This window comes from Salmo salar, chromosome ssa02 (genome assembly GCF_905237065.1).
Source record: "Salmo salar chromosome ssa02, Ssal_v3.1, whole genome shotgun sequence".
NCBI classification, from domain to species: Eukaryota; Metazoa; Chordata; class Actinopteri; order Salmoniformes; family Salmonidae; genus Salmo; species Salmo salar.
The window spans coordinates 19,283,994-19,297,509 of NC_059443.1; the positions used below are offsets into that span (position 1 = coordinate 19,283,994).

Sequence of the window (13,516 nt, forward strand, 5' to 3'; positions counted from 1 at the left end):
CACAATATTCACACACCCTATTCACACACCCACACCCCACACACACTATTCACACACCCACACACACTATTCACACACCCACACCCCACACACACTATTCACACACCCACACCCCACACACACTATTCACACACCCACACCCCACACACACTATTCACACACCTCACACACACTACTCACACACCCACACCACACACACCACACACACACTACTCACACACCCACACCACACACACTACTCACACACCCACACCCCACACACTACTCACACACCCATACCACACACACACTCACACACACACTACTCACACACCCATACCACACACACACTCACACACACACTACTCACACACCCATACCACACACACACTCACACACACTACTCACACACCCACACACCACACACACACACACTCACACAGACGGTCAGGGTTAAAGGTCAAAGAGCAGAGGCCATAGGAAGCATTTGGAACGGGGTAGACAGAGGAGGAGGGGAAGGAGGGATGAGGGAGGAGTGGTGACAGGTTGCATCCAGCTGCGCTGTAGCCTCTAATGAAACCCAAAGGATCATGGGATCATTCCTCTCTGTCAGTCACGCCAATACCTAGGTACATTAGAGAACTACCGCGTGTGTGTGTGTGTGTGTGTGTGTGTGTGTGTGTGTGTGTGTGTGTGTGTGTGTGTGTGTGTGTGTGTGTGTGTGTGTGTGTGTGTGTTAGCATCCAAGTGTGTGCAGATAGAGTTGCCTCTGTTCTCTCTAGAGAGTCTGGCCAAATATTTCTGCTCCTCACCATGCCAGTAGGTCTGTGTGCACGTCTGTGTCTGTGAATGTCCTGCGCCTGTGTGTGTGTGTGTATGTGTGCGTGTGTCTGTGTGTATGTGTGTGTGTGTGTGGCGTGTGTGCGTGTGCGTGTGCGTGGTGTGTGTGTGTGTGTGTGTGTGTGTGTGTGTGTGTGTGTACATGTTAAGGCCAGGTAAAGCATTAGACCCAGTCAGTCTGTCCTCTCCTCCTCTCTGTCTGTCTGAGTTACTTTCCTCACATACAGTCCCTCCCTTTTATGGGTACAGCTCCCCTTCTCCGCTCTTCACACACAGACACACACACACAGACACACACACAGACACACACACACACACACACACAGACACACACACACACACACACACACACACACACACACACACACACACACACACACACACACACACACACACACACACACACACACACACACACACAGACACACACACAGACACACACACACACACACACACGCACACACACACACACACACACACACACACACACACACACAGACACACATCCCACATCTCCCTGGCCTATCTCTCTGTCAGTTTCATTTCATCATCTCTCCCTCTTTTCTTTCTTCTTTTGTTTGACCCTTTTTTCTCTTTCTATCCTCTGGCCCCCACCTCACCCCCTTCTCTATCTCCCAGCACGCTACCCCTCACACACACCCCTCGCGTGGGTAATGATGGGTAAAGACAGAGAGCAGATTTATGTTAATTGGTGCGTCAGTCAAACCAGGAAATTGGAATGCGCGCGCCCGGCCGGTGATGCGCCACTGACTCCGGTTATTCCGGCAGGAACAATGGTGGCATTTAGAACTAGTTCATAACACAGACACATATTGCACTTTTGCGCACGAACACAGGCGTCTCTCTCTCGATCCTCCCTCCCTTATGTGCTTATGTGTTGATATACATGTATTCCTGGTATGCCCTTGTATTTGAGTAAAAATACGAAAATTGGCAACCACTGACAGACACACTCACACACCCTACCAGATAAATGAACAGGCGTTGCCTTTTTATTCCACGCAAACTGCTGCAGGTGTGGAGAGAGGCCTTTAAGATTGAGAATGAAATGACAGTGAAACAGCTCTTAAGGTTGGCATGCGGGCTGATAATATCCCAAATGGCCTGCGCTGTCACGTCATAACGGACTCTTCTCTTTGAAGCGTCTGTTTCTTCCGATCCCACACACACACTTGCACGATGTGATGTTATTTTTCTCCGCGCGGTGACACGGACAGAGGTGCCGCCGTTTGTCTCCATTGTCTGGCGGAGTGAGGCGAGGGGGGAGGGGAGGCTGGCTGGGGAAGTGGGGCAGTGAGGGGAGGGGGAGAGAAGGGTGAAGCTAGCTGGGGGGCAAGCATTGAGTTTTGGGTTAGCCAGAATTACAAAGACCCCCCACTCACGCGACGCACAGAGTGCACCACATGTCTGATTAATAAGTGCATGCATGAACCATTGTGTGTGTGTGTGTGGGGGGGGAGGTAATAAATCAGTAATAATTCAATAACTGCTATAATAATAGGCTATAATAAAGTTAGTGATATATGTACCACAAATATTTACCACCATCCCCTTCATCGCCATCATCACCACCATCATCATCATTATCATCACTCACCCAGCGCTTTGAGAAGCTCCTCGAAGTTCTCTGAGCTCTTCATCTTCCAGGTACCAGCGAAGTCAGGGATTTTGCGCTCCATGGTTCAGAGTATAGGGTGGCTGGATAGATCAATTTGACTTATTTTTCAAAACGGATTGTTTTACTCTCCAACTCTGCCCTCTTTTCAATCAATGCGGGGTCTCGAGGTGGTCGGTGGTCCTCTCTCCCTAACCGGTTAAGAGGTGATCTGGATTGGATTTAGACTTTCCGGTCCCGTTAGTTTTGCCCCCTCAGCAGGTTGTGACCGTGTGTCTCTCAACTGTTTGACTGAGGTGGCTGTCAGTGCCCTAATCCAACCCTCTCTCTCTGTCTCTCTCTCTGTCTCTCTCTCGCTGATCCCTATCTCGTCTATGCGTCAGTGCACGTTATGAGCGGTTGCGCTATGAATGGATGGAATGGAAAACTAGCCACTTCCTTTGACCGCTGATAACATGCCCACTTTCACACTTCAGACACGCCCGACACACGTCTGTCATGTCCAGGAGCCAACGGGAATCGTCTATAGTTCCTAAGTCCCGCCACGACCACGCCCGGAGAGAACATGTGCGTTCTAGGACCTCCCAGCTGAGCCACTTGCCACGCCTCTTTATCCCCGCGCACCTTTAATGTGCCAATGGAGTGACCGCGCCCTAGACGCACGCGCACAAGGGCATAACCTCATGGAAACATTATTTTATGAGGTGCAATATATTATTTAATTTGTGGTGTTTGTCAGACATGTGGTTCATGGTTGAAGCCATTGTGTTGTAATTGAAACCGGAAAAACTGTTCTGAGTGCCAGTTTCGGATTTAGCCAATTTATCGTTGGCATGGATGCAGTGTGAGTGTCAAGGAAGTCAGGTACCAGTCCGTGTGTTGATGTAGGGGAGATAGAGAGACACTTGGTGCTTCAATTCTTGGACATGATCGAGGGCCAGCGATTGGATGGAATGTTGAGACTATTTCCCACAAATTCATCTCACCCCCCTTGTCCATTCTTCTTCACTCCCTCTCTCTTTTCTCTACCCTCTTCCCCCAGCGCCGCAGCGATGTGTCATAAAAATAAAAGAGGTGGTAACGGGATACAGCCCCCGTCCTCGACCAGCGGGCTATCTATTTAACCGGACTGCGTCAATAAGTTTGACTTCGCGTGCAGAAACATACTGAACTCACGAGAGAGCAAGACAGAGACATGAGAGGTGTTTCCTATGTTTCCCATGCCAATAAAGCCCTTTGAATTGAATTGAGACAGACAAACACAAACAGACCCCACAGAGCCCCAAGACAGCAACACAATTAGACCCAACCAAATCACGAGAAAACAAAAAGATAATTACTTGACACATTGGAAAGAATTAACAAAAAAACAGAGCAAACTAGAATGCTATTTGGCCCTAAACAGAGGGCAGAATACCTGACCACTGTGACTGACACAAATTTAAGAAAATCTTTGCCTATGTATAGACTCAGTGAGCATAGTCTTGCTATTGAGAAAGGCCGCAGTAGGCAGACCTGGCTCTAAAAAAAACAGGCTGTGTGCACACTGCCCACAAAATGAGGAGGGAACTGAGCTGCACTTCCTAACCTCCTGCCAAATGTATGACCATATTAGAGACACATACTTCCCTCAGATTACACAGATCCACAAAGAATTCCAAAACAAATCCAATTTTGATAAACTCCCTATTGGGGTAAATACCACAGTGTGCCATCACAGCAGAAAGATTTGTGACCTGTTGCCACAAGAAAAAGGGCAACCAGTGAAGAACAAACACCATTGTAAACACAACCCATATTTATGTTGATTTATTTTCCCTTTTGTACTTTTTGCACATCGTTACAACACTGTACATAGACATAATATGACATTTGAAATGTCTCTATTCCATTGGAACTTTGTGAGTGTAATGTTTACTGTTCATTTTTTTAATTATTTATTTCACTTTTGTTTATTGTCTATTTCACTTGCTTTGACAATGCAAACATATGTTTCCCATGCCAATAAAGCCATTTGAATTGCGAGAGAGCAGGAGTTGGAGAGGTGGAGAGAAGGGCAGGGAGCGGTAGCCTCTCAGTGCCTTTGGTGCAGCCCCCTGCTGTTCGGTTGGAAGAAAGGGGTGAGAGGGAGGAGAAGAGTGAGGGAGGGGGATATTTGGCACAGAGCTCCGGGCGGGGCTCGGGCTGGGTCGGGGGGCCGCGGGGTCGGGCCGAGGGTCCTAATAAAGACACACACTGTATGATGGATGACTGCAGGACAAAGGGGACGTTAACTATTGACTCTTGATGGATGATCCCATCCACTACACTGCACGCTGGATTAACTCGAGGGTTACCGTGGCGACCGGTGGGGCACTCCCCGGAAACCACAGATGCACTTAGAGCCCCACAGACGCCACCTCACACATGTCCACATCCGTCTGATACAGACACGTTGGCTAAGCGCACAGGGAATACTTTACCATCACCGCCGAGTTGTAATCTAACCTGCACATTTACGTTTATATAACTATATGGTAATGTAATACACTTTTTACGCAGAGGCCGCGCGTCCAAGGAACGCAACCCAACGCCTCGAATAGAGAGTTGTTTTGTTTGAAGTGAACAAAGCGCGCTGCTTGTGTTTCAGCTATTGGCAATGATGGCTGGAGATGAGTGATATTGGACTCACTACACCACCACATGCATCATCCGCCGCCCCCGACACACGCACACGCACACACACACACACACACACACACACACACACACACACACACACACACACACACACACACACACACACACACACACACACTGCAGCATGTCCACACAAGTTCCTCCTCTTGTCCAACAGCAGGCACGAGTCATTAGCCACTCTTATCAGTTCTCTAATCTATCCATACATCTATCTCTCCATTTGTCCTTTCTTCTTCTCTCTTTCTCCATGTCACTCATAACTCTTTCAGGTTTTGCTCGTTGCGGTGTGCTGCACCTATTAACTCTTTGGGTGACATACATTATCCACGATTAAAACACAAAACCACATTATTATCAACATTAAGTTTATAATAATTGTCAAGCATGGTAGTAGCATTTTGTCTCAAGAAGAATACTTGCAATAATTTGAATGCAGAGCCTTATTGCAACTATTATTCTTGGTGGTCATATGAATTCAGACCACAACATTGTCACGGTCATATATAATAAGCTGTGAGGGATGTGGCTGGTATTGTGCTGTATATTTATGCAGATCATTTGGCCAGTGTGATATTATCCTTAGTGACCTAGTTAGCCCACAACCCCCGCAGTTTAACCAACACATGGCACAGATAGGATCAGCTATTCATCTTACATCCACAATCCTAACCTTTAGAAATAGGGGGGGATGAAACTGATCTTAGATCAGTGTGAAGGGAAACGTTATCCCAGCAGTGGAACGAGGGGTTGATACAGCGTTGTGAATGTGTGTGTGGGGGATGTGGCACGTCTGCACGTGATGACAAAGCAGCCCTCAGCATTCATCTGCACCCAACCATGCAATCGTCCTCTCAACCTTTCTCTTATTCTTTCTCCTTCTCTCCCTCCTCTGCTTCTCCTTTACCTCACAAACTTTCTCCCTCCCCTCCTCCCTCCCTCCGTTTCTCTTGCTTTTATTCTTTTGTGCTGGTGTGACACATTCCTCAAGCATTTTGAGGAGAGTGAGGGAGAGGGGGAAGACAGAAGTGGAGAGTAGAAGGGGAGTGAAAGGGAGAAGAGAGAGAGAGTCAGGGACCAGAGAGCAGGTCATTTGTTAGCTCATTGTTCACCTGTAGAAAAGCGAAGGAGGTTGAGTCAGCAGAGAGAGAGAAAGAATGAGAGATCAAAGGCAAACAGAGAGTAACAGAGATGGAGTGAAAGAGAGACGTATGGAAGGAAGAAGACAGAGATGGACAGGTACTAGAGAGGAATAAAGAGAGACTGGTAAACAGAGGGATGTGACAGATGTAAAAGGAGACTCCTCTGATTCTTCTGAGGCGTACGGAAATATTTTCCACCTCATTGTCAAATTTCTGCTCATTTTTCCCTCTCTCCTCTCTCTCTCTATCCCTCCCTCCCTCCCTCCCTCCCTCCCTCCCTCCCTCCCTCCCTCCCTCCCTCCCTCCCTCCCTCCCTCCCTGCCCCTTCACAGTGTTCTCTCCTTTCTTCTCGCTCCTCTTTATCTTGCCAAGAACAGTATTGGTAAGTGATATCTCCAATCTGTCAACTCATACAACCCCAAGCTGAACCAGCCAGACACACACCTAACATTCACCAACATTCATGCCATAACAATCGGTGCCTTTTACCTGTTGAGAACGACGTTGCCAAAGAGGCCTTATAACTATAGGGTTTTTCCAGGTCACTTTTTCCAGGTCAGGTCACATAGTCAGGAACAACTCAGGGCCCTATAGGTACAACCGACTGACTGATATTTCTCAGTCTTGACCCCACCATCTCTTCATTATCCTATCATTTCCATCCTCTCCTCCTTTACTGTTTTCCTTCCCTCCCTCCCTCTCTCCTCCTGTCTCCCTCTCTCATTCAAATCAGGTTCAGTCTTGTGTCAACACTCTCCCCCTGTACTCTAACAGATTACCATCCCCTATGTCCACTGTGACTTCCTCTTCTCCCTGGTATCACTTCCTGGTTCCCCCTCAGTCAAATGACACAGGGTTCCACTCCACCCTAATAGAATGGTTAGAATGGACTTGGCTCATACTGACTTCTATTTACATTCCAGCAGAGAAGGATGTATATGCAGAGTAGACAGTCATCAGGGTCATATAGACGTATGGTTCTGGTAGTCTCTATCAGTTCTATGGTGGTTCTGAAGCTCTCCCTTACTCACAGCCTCCCAAGCTCCTTGAATGACTGAGTGGTGAATGTGTGTCTGTGTCTGTGACCAGATGTGTACTGCCAGCCAGCAGTAAAGTCACACATCTGTGGCATTCTCCACTTTATCATCCAGTTGACCCCCAGTAAAACCAGTCACCCCGGTAACCCCACCAGAGATGAACTTGACCCTGACCTATATAGCCTTTGACCCCTGAACTTCATTACCGCCTTTATTCTCACAGGAAACTACTGAGAGCCACACACACACATATACACACTGAACTCTGAACCCTGAACCCCATTACTTGCCTCTAATTTTAGAGAATGCTACTGAGAGATGGTTGTCCCTCTATTCCGATTCTGAGAGAGCGACAGAGCGAGAGAGAGAAAGAGAGAGAGAGAGACAGAGAGAGAGAGAGAGAGACAGAGAGAGAGAGAGAGAGACAGAGAGAGAGAGAGAGAGAGAGAGAGACAGAGAGAGAGAGAGAGAGAGAGAGAGAGAGAGAGAGAGAGAAAGAGAGACAGAGAGAGAGAGAGAGAGTTGAGAGAGACTGAGAGAGAGAGAGAGAGAGAGAGACAGAGAGAGACTGAGAGAGAGAGAGAGAGAGAGAGAGAGGGAGAGAGAGACAGAGAGAGAGAGAGAGAGAGAGAGAGAGCACGAGATCTGACTTTCTTGTAAATATGTCTGTGTTTGTTTCTAATAGCTGAGGTTTATTCCACTGTAGCACAAGTAAACTCATTCACCCACACAGCACACACACAAACACACACGCGCACACACAAACACACACCGCACACACAAACAGCAACAGTGACTCTTTAGCTCGTTGGGTTGCTGGCAGGCTGACCCAGCATGTGGGTTTGATTAGAGAAGAGGAGGCAGAGTTTTAACGACACAAGGAGCAAGAATAAAAGAGAGAGATCGGGGGAGGGGGGGTGAAGTTGAGCTGAGAGAAAGAGGGGAGAGCCTACAGATAGAAGACAGACAGTTAGGAAGAAAGTATGAAAGGGCTCCCGAGTGGCGGAGCGGTCTAAGGCACTGCATATCAGTGCTAGAGGCGTCACTACAGACACCCTGGTTCGATTGCAGGCTGTATCACAACCGGACGTGATTGGGAGTGCCATTGGTTGGCACTCAATTGGTCCAGCATCGTCTGGGTTTGGCCCGTGTATGCCGTCATTGTAAATAAGAATTCATTCTTAACTGGCTTGCCTAGTTAAATGAAAGATAGAGAGGGACTAATCTACTGAAAATGAAACGTCAACCTCACTGAACAAAAGAGGATGATTGAATCATGGCGTGTGTAGAAATCTCACTCTGCCAAACATTTGTGTTGGGTATCAGTGATTTTTTTCTCTATCAAATAAAACGGTGAGAACATTTTCTTAAAGTAAATCAAGGCCAGCCCTGTGTGAAAGACTGTGTGTGTGTGTGTGTGTGTGTGTGTGTGTGTGTGTGTGTGTGTGTGTGTGTGTGTGTGTGTGTGTGTGTGTGTGTGTGTGTGTGTGTGTGTGTGTGTGTGTGTGTGTGTGTGTGTGTGTTGAAATCTGTCTCTGCGAAAACATTTGTTTGTTGTTTATTCTCCCTCCTGGGTAGAATCTGATTTTACATGAATTAGTCAGAGAATAATAGAGGAGACAGTTCTCTGGGACTTCCCAACCACACAACCACTCTCCTCACAGACCATCACACACACACACACACACACACACACACACACACACACACACACACACACACACACACACACACACACACACACACACACACACACACACACACACACACAACCACTTATCTCACAGACTGTCACTCACACACACACACAACCACTTACCTCACAGACTGTCACACACACACACACACACAACCACTTACCTCACAGACTATCTCACACACACACACACACACACACACACACACACACACACACACACACACACACACACACACACACACACACACACACACACACACACACACAACCACTTATCTCACAGACTGTCACTCACACACACACACAACCACTTACCTCACAGACTGTCACACACACACACACACACACAACCACTTACCTCACAGACTATCTCACACACACACACACACACACACACACACACACACACACACACACACACACACACACACACACACACACACACAACCACTTATCTCACAGACTGTCACTCACACACACACACAACCACTTACCTCACAGACTGTCACACACACACACACACACAACCACTTACCTCACAGACTGTCACACACACACACACACACACACACACACACACACACACACACACACACACACACACACACACACACACACACACACACACACACACACACACACACAACCACTTACCTCACAGACTGTCACACACTAACACACACACAAAACCACTTACCTCACAGACTGTCACACACACACACACACACACAGCTGTATTATTATAATAACAATTATTTTAGATTTATAGTGTGTGTGTGTGAGAGAGAGAGAGAGAGAGAGACCTGAGCTCCAGATGAGTGGCCAGTTGGGTCCAGATGCCTGCATTACTCACACTCCTTTTATCCTTTCGTTATTCCCCCTTTTCCTCCCCCCATCTAATTTCCTCCCCCCATCTCTTTGTGGTTCAAATTATCACCCTCATTTGTTATGAGCTAGTCTGGACAGAGGGAGAACAGGAGGAGGACAGGAGGGTGAGCAGGAGGGGGGCAGGAGGGAGAGCAGGAGGGAGAGCAGGAGGATGAGCAGGAGGATGAGCAGGAGGGGGAGCAGGGGGGAGAGCAGGAGAGAGAGCAGGAGGGGAGCAGATGGGGGGTAGGAGGGAGAGCAGGAGGGAGAGAAAAAAAGAGGGAGAGCAGAAGGGAGAGGCATTTGGGGGGAGAGGAAGAGAGGTGAATTGAGCAATAGAAGTAGAAGTTGCCCTTTGGGACAGATCTAGGATCAGCTTACCCTCCCCAAATTCTAACCTTATCTGTTTGGGGTAAGTTGGCAAAACTGGCTATAGATCAGTGTCTAGGTGCAACTTCAACTCTACAACTTCCCCCCTGGTTCCTGATCCCCCTGGTCCCAGTCCTCTTCTCTGTATTTGCTAATCTACAGTTATACGATCCTGTCAGCCAGTTCAGATAGAAGAAAGACAGTTCTGAAGTGCTGTCTGACAATGGCATTGATAAATTGCATTGTACAAGTTACAGCTGAATTGCACTCGATTGCATTGCACTCAACAATGAGACAGTGAGGAAGAGGGGGGATGAAGGAAGAAGAGGGGGAGGGTGAATGAAGGGAGAAGAGGAGGGGGGTGAAGGGAGAAGAGGAGGGGGGATGAAGGAAGAAGAGGGGGAGGGTGAATGAAGGGAGAAGGGGAGATGGGGATGAAGGGAGAAGAGGAGGAGGAAGAATGAATGGAGAAGAGGAGATGGGGATGAAGGGAGAAGAGGAGGAGGGAGAATGAAGGGAGAAGAGTAGGAGGGGGATGAAGGGAGAAGAGGAGGAGGGGGTGAAGGGAGAAGAGGAGGAGGGAGAATGAATGGAGAAGAGGAGGAGGGAGAATGAAGGGAGAGGAGGAGGAGGGGAATGAAGGGAGAAGAGGAGGGAAATATAATGACAGGAAGTGGAGGAGATAGAGAAGACACTGGAGAGAAAGACAAGAACAGAATGAACAACATGGGAAGGGGGAGAGGTAGAGTGAGCCGAAGAGGAAAACTGAGAAGAAAAACAAGCAGTGTTTCCCATGCTCTCACCTCCTTTACATGCTGCAGTTTTCATTACTTTGATTTTTTTCTTTAACTAGAAAAAGGTTCAATAAAAGTGCAGCCAGTTTTTATCACCTCAACCTCCACCCTCCTCCTCTCCCTCCATCCCTCTACCCTCCTCCTCTCCCTGCACCCCTCCAACCTCCTCTGCACTCTGCACCCTCCTCCATCCCTCAACCTCCACCCTCCTCCTCTCCCTCCATCCCTCTACCCTCCTCCTCTCCCTGCACCCCTCCAACCTCCTCTGCGCTCTGCACCCTCCTCCATCCCTCAACCTCCACCCTCCTCCTCTCCCTCCATCCCTCTACACTCCTCCTCTCTCTGCACCCCTCCTCCATCCCTCAACCTCCACCCTCCTCCTCTCCCTCCATCCCTCTATACTCCTCCTCTCCCTGCACCCCTCCTCCCTCCTCCTCTGCCTGCACCCCTGCACCCTTCCTCCATCCCTCCACCCTCCTCCTCTCCCTACACCCCTCCACCCTCCTCCTCTGCCTGCACCCCTCCACCCTCCTCCTCTCCCTGCACCCCTCCACCATCCTCCTCTCCCTGCACCCCTCCTCCCTCCTCTGCCTGCACCCCTGCACCCTCCATCCATCCCTCCACCCTCCTCCTCTCCCTACACCCCTCCACCCTCCTCTCCCTGCATCCCTCCACCCTCCTCCTCTCCCTGCACCCCTCCTCCCTCCTCATCTGCCTGCACCCCTGCACCCTTCCTCCATCCCTCCACCCTCCTCCTCTCCCTACACCCCTCCACCCTCCACCCACCTCTCCCTGCACCCCTCCACCCTCCTCCTCTGCCTGCACCCCTCCACCCTCCTCCTCTCCCTGCACCCCTCCACCCTCCTCCTCTCTCTGCACCCCTCCTCCATCCCTCAACCACCACCCTCCTCCTCTCCCTGCACCCCTCCTCCCTCCTCTGCCTGCACCCCTGCACCCTCCATCCATCCCTCCACCCTCCTCCTCTCCCTACGCCCCTCCACCCTCCTCTCCCTGCACCCCTACACCCTCCTCCTCTGCCTGCACCCCTCCACCCTCCTCCTCTGCCTGCACCCCTCCACCCTCCTCCTCTCGCTGCACCCCTCCTCCATCCCTCAACCACCACCCTCCTACTCTCCCTGCACCCCTCCACCCTCCTCCTCTCCCTGCACCCCTCCACCCTCCTCCTCTCGCTGCACCCCTCCTCCATCCCTCAACCACCACCCTCCTACTCTCCCTGCACCCCTCCAACCTCCTCCTCTCCCTCCACCCTCCTCCTCTCCCTGCACCCCTCCAACCTCCTCCTCTCCCTCCACCCTCCTCCTCTCCCTGCACCCCTCCACCCTCCTCCTCTCTCTCCATCCATCCACCCTCCTCCTCTCTCTCCATCCATCCACCCTCCTCCTATCTCTCCATCTCTCCACCCTCCTCCTCTCCACCCTCCTCCTCCATCCCTCCACCCTCCTCTGTTTCCTCCATCTCTCAACTCCTCCATTGCATCTCACTCTGCACTCATTATTTTATTCTTCTCATAGCTTTTCCTCTTTTCTCTCAGTGAACGATTGTTTCCTGCGTTTGCTTTTTTCTTCTTTTGTGTATGTGCCCCACCCTCGTGTGTGTGTGTGTGTGTGTGTGTGTGTGTGTGTGTGTGTGTGTGTGTGTGTGTGTGTGTGTGTGTGTGTGTGTGTGTGTGTGTGTGTGTGTGTGTGGGTGTGTGTTTTGCCCTCTAATGTCATGGTTGTGTTATGACCAGTGCTCAACAGTCAACCTCTGACCATTGCAAGTCCTCATGGGAGTTCTGACTGTACTTGATTCTGACCCTATAATGACTGTTTCGTTTCACCTCACTGTGACTCGGAATAGATAGAGACTGTGACAGTACGCAAATAACCAGTTTTGTGTGTGTGTGTGTGTGTGTGTGTGTGACACCATAAGTCTCTCTGCAGGTTGTTTTCACAGATATCACCTACACCAGATATCTGCATGTTACTATTCAGTGCACACATTCATGACAATCCCACGCCATTGCATTTATCATCAGTGGACTACTTGGTGTGATGCTCTCTCTGTGAACTAAGACTGACGGTACTTTGGTCCTGTGATTTGTGCATGACCGGGTGAGTTACCCTGGAACCAACAAAGAAAGGATGGAAACGGACAAAGGGTCATGGAAAAAGTGAAAGAAAGCTGATTTCTTGAACAGAAAGGAAACATTCCTGTTCCATTGAAGACAATGGAGTCACATGAAGGAGAGAGAGAGAGAGAGAGAAGGATAGAGGTGAATGGAGGGGTAAAAGGGAGAGGGAGAAAAGGAGGGATGTCGAATAGAGAGCAATGAAAGTGTGAAAAGTTATGTGCTTTGCTTCATGAAAGATTCAAGAGTGTTGGTGCAGGAATAACAACTGGAGCCCTCACACCACCTAGTGGTGACAGCATGGTAGTGTAATGTCCCATGTGTCCCAATGGCTGGAGGTAGCCTT

General features: G+C 49.5%; 1 protein-coding gene across 1 annotated transcript in view; it reads right to left on the reverse strand.

Moving 5' to 3' along the window:
• Positions 1-2,867, reverse strand: part of rabp (Cellular retinoic acid-binding protein) — a 10,999-nt gene extending 8,132 nt beyond the window's left edge. Inside the window, 1 exon segment of the mRNA NM_001140880.2 lies at positions 2,438-2,867. Coding sequence (NP_001134352.1) covers positions 2,438-2,519 — 82 coding nt within the window. The 5' untranslated portion in view covers positions 2,520-2,867.
• Between the last annotated feature and the right edge of the window lie 10,649 nt (positions 2,868-13,516).